General features: G+C 38.8%; 1 protein-coding gene across 2 annotated transcripts in view; it reads right to left on the bottom strand.

The window, feature by feature from the left end:
- LOC149066851 (homeobox protein cut-like) overlaps positions 1-13,646 on the bottom strand; it is a 179,534-nt gene that overhangs the window by 104,081 nt on the left and 61,807 nt on the right. For both annotated transcript variants that reach the window (XM_089253180.1, XM_089253181.1), the window contains exon 2: positions 6,885-7,002. In XM_089253180.1, coding sequence (XP_089109306.1) covers positions 6,885-6,972 — 88 coding nt within the window. In that variant the 5' untranslated portion in view covers positions 6,973-7,002. The remainder of the gene's footprint in view (positions 1-6,884; positions 7,003-13,646) is intronic.

Raw genomic sequence — 13,646 nt, 5'->3', positions numbered from 1 at the left:
TCGAAGATATCAAGCCTGCACCCATTGATACACGAAATATAAACTATCTCCGCCAATCGGTAAAAAAAACTACTTCTAAGCTATCCCTATGAGTATTAGTAACGAACTCTGAGCTATCCCCATCAGTCAAACCACGTGATATCAAGCCTCCACCTATTAATCCATTAAATAAAAACTACCCCCGCCAACCAGTAACAAACTGTAAGGTTATTCCCATCAGTGGAACCATTAGATGCCTATAAAGCTAAACAATTCTTGCCAATCAATAGCAAACTGTAAGCTACCCGCATTTATCGAACCACCAAATGTCATGTCTCTACCCATGAATCCGTGAAATACTGTATATCTATCCCCACCAATCAGCGACAAAATACAAGCTATCCCCATCAGTCGAACCATGAAACGTAATGTCTTTATCAATTAATGTATGAAGTATGAACTATACCCGCTAGTCAGTAGTTAAAACTACAAGCTACCTTCATCAGTAGAAACATGAGTTTTATTGTCTCTACCCATTGTTCCATGAAATTTTTTCTATTCCCATCTATCAGAACAAAACTATGAGCTATCCCCATCAGTTGAATCACAAAATATCCAGTATCCCCAACAATCACAGTGCCAGCTTTCATAATTACTATCAACTATTCCCACCATGTAAATCCAAAACTACTTCTACCCAAGGCCGCATCAATCTAAGAGCATCATTATAAAGAGCATCATAATCCGGGACAAATGATTTTTCTGAGGCCCAACCTGGAAAATTAGCATGCTTACTCTCGAGAAATTCAACTAGATCTCACTTTCATGAGGCCCCTCTTCTGTTGAGGCCCCCCTGGGACGTGTCTGGGTGAACCCATGCTGGTTAAGACGGCACTGTTTCTACCACCTCTTTAATCAATTTTTCAGGCCATGTAATTTCCCGTCCAGCATAGACTCAAAAAATCTCTCAGAGAAGGCCGAAATCGAGCTCGAATACCACGGCAGTGATTCTTAGCATCACATTTAAACAGATAAGCAAATAACCCCTGTCCAAAACAACATAATCCCATAAAATGATGTTGACGTTATAGTTGTAGAGAACAAAACAAAGCACGAGATAGACATTCCCCCGATGAAGTCTTAGTTTCAGGAAACCCAAAATGAACGGAATCCACTTCAACCGAGTGACTCACGATAGCCTTCAATGATAGTGTCAATGTCCGTTTTATTCATTTTTAGAGAAAAAAGTATGAAAAAAAAGTTCAAATCCGTCTCTAATAAATGGCAACAGTTTCACTTGGAAAGGGGGGGGGAATGATAATAATCATAGGGCTGTATTTTGTGTATTCTTCTTATTATTTTTTTTTTTTTGTGTCTGTCTGGTTAGCATTATTTTGTCTGATTGAAAAGAATGATGAAAGCAAATAATGGAACGAAACAAGAATGGGTTAATAGACGTTGGCTAGTCAAAGACTCCCACGCATATACAGTATGTAATATAATAGTAATTACTACATAAAAGGGATGTCCTCTTCTTTCTTATCCTTATTATTATGGGAAATACAACAACAACAACAACGTAGGAATTATTTTTCCTCTCAATAACAATATCGAGATTTAGTTTTCAATTTTTCGGAATTTTGTTTAGAGAGGAAATTCCAAGAAAATGAAAACAAAATATATGAAATTTATTGAAAATCTTTGTTTGTTTTAACTTTTGGAAATAATTTTTAAAATACAGCATTCTTTAAAAATATGTCTTTTTTAATAAATAAATATTTTTATAATTATTCTTTTGATTTTAAATTTTTTGTTTATGAGTAGATACGTGATATCTCGTGCTCCGACTGAAGGGGCAAGGAGTTGATATGATGGCGATGCGGCTAGGATACCTCTCAAAGACCGACTGATGGGAATAGCTTATCGATTGTTATCGACTGGCGAGAATAGTTAATATTTCATGGATTAATGAATGGGGACGACTGATCGGGATAGTTGATAGTTCGTTACTGATTGGCGGGGATAGTTTGTTGTTCGTTACTGATTGGTTTATTGTTTGTTACTGATATATATACTATATAGTTAATTGTTTGTTACTTATTGACAGGGATAGTTTATTGTTTGTTGCTGATTGGCGGGGATTTTTTTATTGTTTGTTACTGATTGGTTTATATTGTTTGTTACTGATTGGTTTATTGTTTGTTACTGATTGATTTATTGTTTGTTGCTGATTGGCGGGGATAGTTAATTGTTTGTTGCTGATTGGCGGGGATAGTTTATTGTTTGTTACTGATTGGCGGGGATAGTTTATTGTTTGTTACTGATTGGCGGGGATAGTTTATTGTTTGTTACTGATTGGTTTATATTGTTTGTTACTGATTGGTTTATATTGTTTGTTACTGATTGGTTTATTGTTTGTTACTGATTGGTTTATATTGTTTGTTACTGATTGGTTTATTGTTTGTTACTGATTGGCGGGGATAGTTTATTGTTTGTTACTGATTGGCGGGCATAGCTTATTGTTTGTTGCTGATTGGCGGGCATAGCTTATTGTTTGTTGCTGATTGGCGGGCATAATTTACATTTCATGGGTGAATGGATAAAGAAATTACATCTCGTGGTTTGGCTAGTGGTTTGGGAAGCGGTGTGTGTCCGGTCTTCAAAAGTCAAAGGTTCGGCTGGTGGAGATTATCTTATTCTTTGTTATATGATTGGCGGAATAGTTGGGGACAACTGATATCTTGTGGTTCGTCTGATGGAGGGGTAGTGCTCTCCGAGACCGTTCATCCCTTTGGGAAAGAGCGCAAACCATCCCAAGATGGTCTGTCTGGGCGGTCATGTCTGACGGAGATAGTTGGCGTTTGTTACTGAGTGGTGGGGATGATTTGTATTTCATGGATCAATGGATGAGAAATGACTTACCTTGGTCCAACTGAGAGGGATAGTTTATAGTTTGTTATTAATTGGCGGGAATAGTTTATATTTCAGGTGATGACCATAGTCAACGCATACACTCTCCAACTACGACTTCAAGATGCCTCAGACATCACCCCCTTCAGTAATATCTTAAAAAAGTCTGGGACCTTTCTAGTAAAGTTTAACACAACCCACCCCTTATATATAATAATGCGTTAAAGGAACAAAAAAAGATCAAAGTTACTCGACTGGTTAGCGGATATACGATGTTCAATTTTTATACGCTTTAAATTATACATGGCCCACTTTCTCCTGTAGGAAATTAGGCTCACAACATACACGGTATTCGTATGTGTAGTGCATCCCGCTTATAACCTTCCCACTAAGAACGTTTTCCCGCTTTCAACGACTGATTTTTGTGGTCCCAAATATTACTGACACTCACTGAGGTTTTCCATGTAAACTGATGGGCTTACTTCCCGCTTACAACGTTTTTTTATGAGGGTTTTTTTGAAAAACCTTATAAGAGGAATTGACTGCATATTGACTGGAATTCTAGATCAAGTTCTTGATTGAACAATAAATCTAATGAAAAGGTGGAATAGAAAAATTCGTTAATTCCTACCTACGTACATAATAAGTACTATTTTAAAAAAGAGGTTAATTTATTAAGGATCGATCATACAATCTCGTCGACCAGGGTCCCCGACCTTCCAGGTTCTTCAGTACGTATCATATTGGTTCAATCTATTACGATGGAGTGGGATCAACGGTGGTGAATGGTTTGACTCCTGAGAATACATAAACCCTCCATCGATTTCAAGTGTAGAACATCATGACAACGTACGTGAACATGGACTTGCCTCTTTTCAACGATATATCACATTAGTTTGTACGTTTCATACTTTCCAAGCTATGCATGGATAACAGAGACACATTTTAACCCTTACAGCGGCAATCCCGAGATATCTCGACTAAGGTGATCCCTGACGTCAAAAATTTATTTTATTTTTAAATTAAAATTTCGAAAGGAAATACTTTTATGTGTCATTATAATCTATTTCTGTCAATTTCAATGCTATTTGAAGGCTAAGAACTCAAAATTTCTTTTTAAGAAATTCATTGCGACCCACTCTCTAAGCCATATATGGTAAACACTTGGCCCATGGACCAAATGTGGCCCTGGGAGTTATCTGATGAGGCCTGCCCCCGAAACCTAATTTTGTAAAAATGAACTAAACGCCACATTTACAGACCGCTTAAGTGACCCGTGGCACAATCCCAGAGCATCATTTATGCCCTCTGTCGCACATTTTCAGACCATTCAAGTAGGAATGTAACGTACTCACAGATCACTCAAGTAAGAAAGTAACCCATTCACAGATCACTGAAGTAAGAAAGTAACCCATTCACAGATCACTCAAGTAGGAATGTGGCACATTCACAGACCACTTAAGTGACCCGCGACACAGTTCCAGAGCACTTGAGAAATCCTTGGCACATTTAGAGATCCCTTGAGTGACACCTGGTACAGTTTTAGAGCACCGAAGTGGCCCCTAGTGCGGTTCTACATCACTCAAGCTACCCGCAGCACATTCCCAAATCACTTATGTGATTCAAAGCATAATTACGGATCATTTGAGTGATGCGTGGCACAGTTCCAGAGCACTTAAGCGGCCCAAACACATTTCCAGATGTGTGGGGCTTGAAGAATCCGTAGAACATTTATAGATTACTAAAGTGGCTCTGCAGAGGATTTATCAATAGGGAGAATGCTAGTTCAGGTGCCCCCAAACTAGGGAAAGGTTTTTATCGTTTTTGGCGCACCGAGTAAGATGTCATTAAGAACATTTCATATTTTTATAAAGGGTGGTTGATGACGTAAGCATCATCCAATCCCCCCCCCCACCCCACCCGTCATCAAAACTCGGCAAATCCGAACCCCCGCCGCCAAATCGATGCTGACGTAATACTTGAATGGCCCCTTAAACAAAAATTGGCAAACCTTGACGCTTTGCATTTTTTGAACTACTCTATTGACCCTCGGGACACTTATCAATTTCGATATCCAAGTAAGTGTCAAAAATTATAAAACGATATAAAATTTTTAAAATTTTATTACACCCGAATTATTCTCAAAAATAGAAAAAGTAATGCATTTTTTCATCAAAAACAATTCAAAAATTTTATTTAAAAAAAATTTGAATTTTTTTCTTTTCACAAAATGGCAACGGATGGATTTTTTTCCATCTTAAATCCATTAGTCACATATATTTTCAGGTATAAAAAATAATAATAACGCAAAAGGTAAAAAATTTTAAATGCATAATATTTATTTATTCTTTTGCCTTCGACCGACTTCATGCAGATGATTCAAAACTTCCATTTCACGCGATGCACGCGTCCGCCATTTGCATCGCACGAATCGCATTCCTTCCCCACTTATCACATGCAAAAAAAAATGCAAAAAAATGGCATAAATAATTTTTCTCACCTAATGGTTAAAAGGTAAGTGAACCACCTCATTCCCGAATTATAACACGCTTTTTTTCTCTCTCTCTTGCCTCCATCTTTCTTTCTCTCCGTACAGTCGGCCATGTTTAATCGGTATAACACTCATATACATAATACTTATGAAGTGTTTTCGACTCACGTGTGTATCAGATGTAGATGATAGTTGTTTTCTTCCATTTTCACACACACATACACATACCACATTGCTTTCTTTTTAATTTTCGTTCCCACCTTAGGGGAACTGTTATTAGTCCCCATCATCATCATCGTTTTTTTGTGTGTGTGTGTGTATGTGAATAACACGCCATGTTTGTAGGAGGTGAATTAGGAATAAAATGGAGGGAAGGGCTTCACCTTTAGCCATACACTTGAATTTATTTATTGTAATTTTTTTTTTCCGTTGTTGAATACCAAAACCAAAGTTTTCTCTCCCCCCACCCCGTTTACTTCAAAAGAAAATAATAATGATAATAATGAGAGATAGAGTCCTTTTTGTTGTTGGCGGCACGCGAGCCGAGGACGTGAAACTCGTTTATTAGGGGAGAAAAATTTTACGTTGCAAAAGCGAGTCTTTTTGCACAAAAGTGTGCCGTTTTGCTGTTTATTTTTTAGCACTTTCTTCAGAAATTTTCGAAAATTAGTTAACATCACGGAATGGTTTCCGAGTCGGTAAAGTATATAAGAATAAGAGCTCTTCGGCAGCGACCACAATTTTTGTTTTGATTTTCACACACGCGACACCCATATTTTGTGAAAGTATATCGCTAGAGTAAATCATTGTGTGCTATTTAAATAAACAAGAACAAATGTTACGTTGGGTTTACATTACAAAGAACGCAGTAATTATCGTATTACTAGCTGTTACCAGCGGCTTCGCTCGCGCGGATTTCATAATCTCAAAATTACTCGGTAATGATTCTTTCCTTATATAACATTTGAACCCCCCCCCCCCATGACCCAGTTGCGGTTTGAATTTTCAGAAATCCCTTCTTAGGGAGAGTATTTACATTATAATACCATTATTTATACTCCGTATAACCGTTGAACCCTCCTCAGAGGGTGAATTTTGAAAAATCTCTTCTTAGTGAGTTAGTTCTACAATACAAAATTAAAAAAAAAGACCAAATTTCATATTTGTAGCTTCAACGGTTTAGGCTCGGTTGATTTCTCTATATAAAATTTGAAACAATTTATGAACCCCCCCCCCCCTCTGGATCAAATTACAAAAAAAACCGTCCTAGTGAGTCTTGACCATGAAATTAAACTACTGAACAAATTTCATATGTATAGCTTCAGCAGTTTCAGTTCAGCGATGATAAATCATTGAATCAGTCAGGACATGTTATTATATATATATATAGATAGATAGATAGATAGAAAGATAAACAGGGATGGTAAAGATATCTTGTTTACTTGAATTAATTAAATGAATTGTGAATAAATGTTACTGATTGGTTGATTAATCAATTAATTACCTCGACAGATGTCACTGGCAAACACCTGATTCTCCATCGCGGCAGCAGCAGCGCTTGGCGATAGGCCCTTGGCATCGACGGCTCGCATGGCTTATCACTAAACACTCACTTATGCTGCCTGAAATGAAATCAATACAAAAAAGAAATTATTTTATTATTATGTCTCGATATTCGAACAACGCGCGTCACTGAATTACTACATCGTTTAAAACACTTATCAAATAAAAAAATCGCAATAATTCAATGAAAATTCATTCAACCGACTGACTACTGGTCGATTAATATTCGTCACACGTGAGATTAATTCGCATTGAGCTACAGATTGTAAAAAATCCGCATAACCCAACCAGTAGAACCTCAAAATATAAGCTCTTCCCGCCAAGCCAAGCAATAACGAACTACGAGCTATATCAGTTATCCACATCAATCGAACTACGAGCTTTATCAGTTATCCACATCAATCGAACTACGAGCTTTATCAGCTATCCACATCAATCGAAGTTACATCAGCTATCCCTATCTATTGAACTACGAGCTATATCAGATATCCACATCAATTGAACTATGAGCTTTATCAGCTATCCACATCAATCGAACTACTAGCTACATTAGCTATCCCATCAATTGAACTGCGAGCTATATCAGCTATCCACATCAATCGAACTACGAGCGTTATCAGCTATCGACGTCAATCGAATTACGAGCTTTATTAGCTATCCACATCAATCGAACTACAAGCTACATCAGCTATTCACATCAATCGAACTACAAGCTACATCAGCTATCCCATCAATCGAACTACGAGCTATATCAGCTATCCCCGCCAATCAAACTACGAGCTATATCAGCTATCCACGAAAATCCAACTGAGGGCTGTATCAGCTACTCCTACCATCATTTACTGACTTTTCATCACCGCTTATATCAAACTGTTAATTATCCTCTACATCAGTGATTTTCTGACGAGTTGCCGCGGCACTCAAGGATGCCACGACATAGATCAGATTTACGCGACATATTTTGGGGATAAAATTGTATTAAAAGTTTGTGATAGAACTGCTATTTTCTGCCGAATGTGTCATAACACTTCAGTTTGCTGTTATTAAAGTTCTTGAGGTTGGTTGTTGCCACACGACATTTTCCAATCTGATTTACACAAAATAAAAAAAAGAAGCGAAAAAAATATTAATCACAGCCGCATCGGCGACGTTTTATCTCATTGTTATCAATGATAACAATAACTCATTATATTCAAGCCCACACACAACAATAAATCTCCTCAAACCATTCCCACAGACACATTTACTTTTTGATAAAATTAAAATATATCCCATTTAATTTACGGTTAGTTCCAGGTAACGACGATCAGTTGAAAAATCTTAGACAATATAACATCGTTGAGGGAAGTGTCTAATGAAAATCCCCCCCATCCCCGAAACGGGTGAAAGTATTTAATGAAATCATCAATTTTCATGAAAACGGCGCTTATCTCATCATCTCCTGATGTTATCTTTTGAGAGGAAAATTTCATTTTCGATAACTTGTCGTTTCATTTATCAAAGAAAGGTAATCCTCTCGATTTCCTTCGCTTCCAAACCCTAAGGCTTCATTAAATTCACTCACACAAACACATCCATAATTAATTCATTTTGATGAACGGCTTGTTTGTTGTTGTTGTATCCCGTATTAATAAGCCGTTCGCGTTTTGCATGTTGGAGAGGGCGAGTGAGAGTAAGAGGTAACTTCTCCTCTCTCTCTCTCTCTATCTCTAGAGACTCTCTTAAGATGGTGGTTGTGGTACGTACTAGCTCCATCATTTTTACGAGAGCGCAACACGATGTTTTCATCGCCATTTTTGCATCTTCTTATTCGTTTCTGGAACGAACCGAACGATCCCCCCACATCTCCATGAGAAGTACTATCATCAACATCAGCTGATGGATCCACGGAGAAATGTGATTTTTCCTATTTTGTTCACTCTCTCTCTCTCTCCTGGAAATATTTCAATAATCACATATATCGCGTGCTCTGAGTGATATCTTCTTAAAACCCAAAAAGGCATCGCTGCTTCAAGATTCATTTATTTGCCTGCTTTTAAGAAATTATACGAGGTGGGTTTTCCCCCTGAAATGCTAATCGTGGAGGATTCTTTCAAAATAACCCTATTGAGTTGAATGTAACCCTGTTGCACTGAAATGGTAGTCGTATATTTTCTGTCATTAAGATTCCAATTGTTTTCCAGCAATATACAGTAGATCAGCTTGGGTATAATACAAGACGGATAAAGACAAGGATGAACGTGATTGGTCACCATGACGTGACTCTTAAACGTCAGATGAAGACGTGATTGGTTCATTTGATTAACATATGTCTCTTACAAGTCGGATAAAGGCAAGAGTGAACGTGATCAACACCTGTCTCTCACATGTCGGACAAAGACAATAGTAAACGTGATTGTTTTATGTGATAAATATCTGTGTCTTATGTAGGTCCGGTGAAGGCAAGAATAAACGTTAGTAACACCTGTCTCTTACGGGTCGTATAAACACAGGAGTAGACGTGATTGGCATCTATGGCTTACAGGCCAAATAGAGGCAAGAGTGAGCGCGATTTACATCTGTCTCTCACAAGTTGGATAAAGACAAGAGTTAACGTGGTCGGTTCCTTAATTAATTACCTTCTTACAATTGAATGTGAGTTTTGTCGGGGTTTTACCTTGTAGAAACAGAATATTTTTCTCTGATTCGTTTCTGGGAAGACCTTTCTTTAGGGTTATTTGTGAATTCACCAAAGCTAGACGCATTCGTTTCTTTAATCTGGAACCGTTTCTGAACTTAGGGTCATATGCGTCTCCCTCTCCATCCATCGTAGTCCTGTGACATTCTGAGTGGGACACGGATGAACATCAAGTGAAATGGGAGCGCTATCACAGGTTGTCTGGGGGGGGGGGGGGAATGAATATTTTTAGGGAAATTTAATGCAAAAATCTTGACTACTTTCAGAATCCAGCAGAACTGCCCATAAAACCACGGCGATCTCCCCGCATCGTCCCATTCAGGCTTGCCCAGGGGGCATTCATTCTCATTGAGGGCTAACATACAAGCTGTTGCTTCCAGGTTAGTATGGGTGCCTAAGAACATCACTCTGCCTGAGGGACCCGTGATGTTGAGACCCTGCATGAAAACCCCAAGTGGTGGAAAGTTCATTGAGTAGGAGCCCAGGGGTCCAAAAATCGATCAGACTAAAAAAAAAAAATTTTTGTTCACCGTATAACCAACTGAAAAAATGAATTTACTGAGCAGGAGTCTCATTTGTGGATCAGGGTGAGGGGGGTCTGAATAAGACCAGAGGGGGCCACGAGAAGATATCTTCCAAGCGGGGAGGGTGGGGGGTCATGGGTACCTTTATTGTTCTACATCTATCAAAACATCTTTTTTATTACTGCTAAATACAGCATCCTAAGGATAGACTTCAATATCACCCAAAGAGCACCATAAAGATGGTGACGAACGGCATTTTTGTCAGAACAATTTTATTTACGGGTATTTTTCGTTTTGCCCGAACGTCGTTCCCACGGACATCCACTAAAAAATAACGTAACGCCCATATGAGTGAGACCTAACTATTCATGGCGCTCGCCTCGTCTTGCCAAAAAACCCTCGCTATTGCGTATTTTTCTCTCGTCCTTTTTTTTCCTACCTTATCTCTCACAGCAAGGTACAGCCGGTAGTGAATATTGTAAATTAACTAATAAATCGTTAATTAGTACGTCGTTGCGGCCGTTATTCCAGTACCTTTAAGGTGGGGTTTTTGCGGGAGCTCGGTTATACGGCACCCTCGGGAGTTTTTGCCTCCTCACGAACCATATCGCACATCAAACTCAGCACGGGGTCGGTCCCTTTATCAGAACGTATGACTCCATTTCCTACAAGTTGGCTTCCATTCTGTTGGAAGGTCTCACGAGGCGATCGGCCGAGATATGACCACAAAACACCAACATATACACACCAAAAGAGAAAATATATATACGGTCGGAGAAATATCGGGGGGCGAGTATCGAGAAATACGAGCGATACGGGAGAGGTCATTTGGATCTAATGGTCATCCTCATATAGCCTTGTTTTTGTTTTTCCTGTCGACTGGTCTCCGATGAATGGCGGAATTGTTTGGGAGAGGGTAAAAAAAAGAAAAGCCAACGTGTTAGTTATTTATGTTGTCAGGGCCCCCTTTAGGAGTAAATATCCGTGGAAACACTTGATGGCGCCCCGAAGCAGGATATTTTCACTGTAACAAACGGATTCGTGTTCCCTGAAGAAAATACGGGACATCTTCGGTAGAATTTACAGTGGATTTTTATATTGCTGGAAATATAAATATTTAAAGAAGCTCGAGAAACAAAATAAGATTCGTTCGATCCACCGGGCAACGGTACAGTACTGTCATCCTTTTTCCTGTTGCAGCACATGCCAAAATTTGGCATGCCCGTAATTGCTACTAATTTTGACACGTCCACGAGTGTCACTAAATACGGTGTACACATTATTGCCACAATCTCATAGCCACAAAGATCTGCTGAATCCGACATGTTAGCAAATATCGTTAGATTTTCCACTAGTGGCATTGAAAAATTGATATTCCAACGAGAGCCACTAAACTGGGTCTGTTCATAACCGCCGCTGAATTCGACACGCCCATAACTGCCACTAAACTTCGTATGTCCATTACTGCCGCAAAACTTGACACATCCATATATAATTGACAATAAAATTCATAGCCCGTGACCGCCGCTAAATTTGAAATGGCTATAACTGCGACTAATTTCACATGCTCATAACTGCCACTTAGCTTTCATATGCACATATAACTGCCATTAAACTTCATATGCCCATTATTACTTCTGCTAATTTTGACACGTCCATAATTGCCACTAAAACTCATATATCCAATACTATCACTAAATTTGACATGTACATGATTGCCACTGAGTTTGACATGCCCATTACTGTCGCTAAATTTGACATGTCCATATAATTGCCATAAAAATTCATGTGTCCAATCAAACACATCCGCAAGGGATTATTTCATATCCTCACCTGCTACTATTGCTATCACCCAATAGAAAGTTTTTATATCAGACCGACTATAGAGGAAATCCCGGATTCAATCACAAGATCCGGAAACAGAATAATCCGGTAATTACGGATAGGCATTTTATGGAAACCAAAATGGACAAGAATTTATTCGAACCAATCTCACTAGAGTCTAATCACTTAAAAATCAAATTTCTAATTCAAAAATCGCAATTAAAAGATTACAAATTCATAACAATATCATGTGGTATAAAATGAATAAAAACATGAATTTAGAAGGAATAAAACAATGGAATAAATGGAGGGGACGTGGGGCGTTTTTTCACGCCGAAAAAATCCCTTCTCCTTGAATAAGAACAGATACCACAAACAGCAATTCGAAGTGATTTACCCCGTCGGCTGTACATACACGCCATTTTTCCTCATCTCCACCTGTCATTAATTAGCCTGTCCAAAGTCACTGCTAAATGATGTGTCCATAGGAGTCACTGAAATTCGCAGTATCCACAAATTGGATCCTACGGAGTCATTAGCGGCAATCTATCACTATCACTAGATTTTTCATGCAAATGAGTTGTCATTAAAATTGACACTTCAACAAGAGCCATTAAATTGTACCTGTACGTAATTGCTTCTAAATTGGACCTACCCTAGCTATCACCAAAACCCACATGCCTACTATTACCACTATTTGCCGCTGTGGTGGTCGAGTGGTTATAGCGCCGGACTCGTGATGCGAGGATCCGGGTTCGAACCCCACAGTGGTGGTCGGCTGAAGTTGGTACGTCAGGTTGCACTACACGTACACGCACATTCCCGCATGTACCGATTCGTTGGGGGGTTCCGCGGGGGGGGGTGCATGTGTGATGTAGCAGTAGTAGGTAGGGCTTCCAAAAAAAATGGCTCGGGGATCCATGATGTTCTTAAGTCAGCCACCTCGTTGGGCAATTTGCCTGTTGTGGCGTTGTATTTGTATTTGTATACTAATGTATTTGTATACTAAGTTCATGCTTATTGCTACCGCCAAATTTTTCATTTTCATAACTGCCACTAAACTTCACTTGCCTATTAAGCTTTCACTTGCCCATAAATGCCACTATAAATTTTCACTTGCCATTAACTTCCACCAAACTTTCACTACTTGCCTACTAGACACTAAACTATCTGACATTGAAAATTTGTCATGAAAAACATAATTGCTGTCTAAATTCCCATGTCCAATACTGCCACTAAATTTGTCATTTCACAGAATTTGCCATCAATCTTCGCACTCCCATTACTACCGGTAAGTCTGGCATGTCCATAATTGCTACGGAATTTTTGAATCAAATAACTACCGAATTTCAGAATCAAAACTAGCAATTAGAATATGCAAATTCATAACAAAATAAATATTCAAGAGGGGGGCAAAACCAGCGTTTGCGTGGATCATAAAATGATCCCGGAATCCAGTAGGAATAAAATAATGGAATAAATGGGGGGGGGGGGGGGATGGGGGCGGAGGGCGTCTTTTCACGCCAAAAAATCCTCTCTCCTTGAATAAGAACAGATACCAAAAACAGCAATTCAAAGTGATTTATCCCGTCGGATGTACATACACGCCATTTTTCTCATCTCCACCTACCAGTTAATTATTTCGCAATGCTAATGAACGCCGCCAAAACAAAACAAA

The sequence above is a fragment of the Pholcus phalangioides genome, unplaced genomic scaffold (genome assembly GCF_987345545.1).
Source record: "Pholcus phalangioides strain wild (caught in Gottingen) unplaced genomic scaffold, Ppha-v1.0 ptg000032l_1, whole genome shotgun sequence".
NCBI lineage: Eukaryota > Metazoa > Arthropoda > Arachnida > Araneae > Pholcidae > Pholcus > Pholcus phalangioides.
The sequence above is the reverse complement of the archived record's forward strand: the minus strand, read 5'-3'. Positions and strand labels throughout refer to the sequence as shown.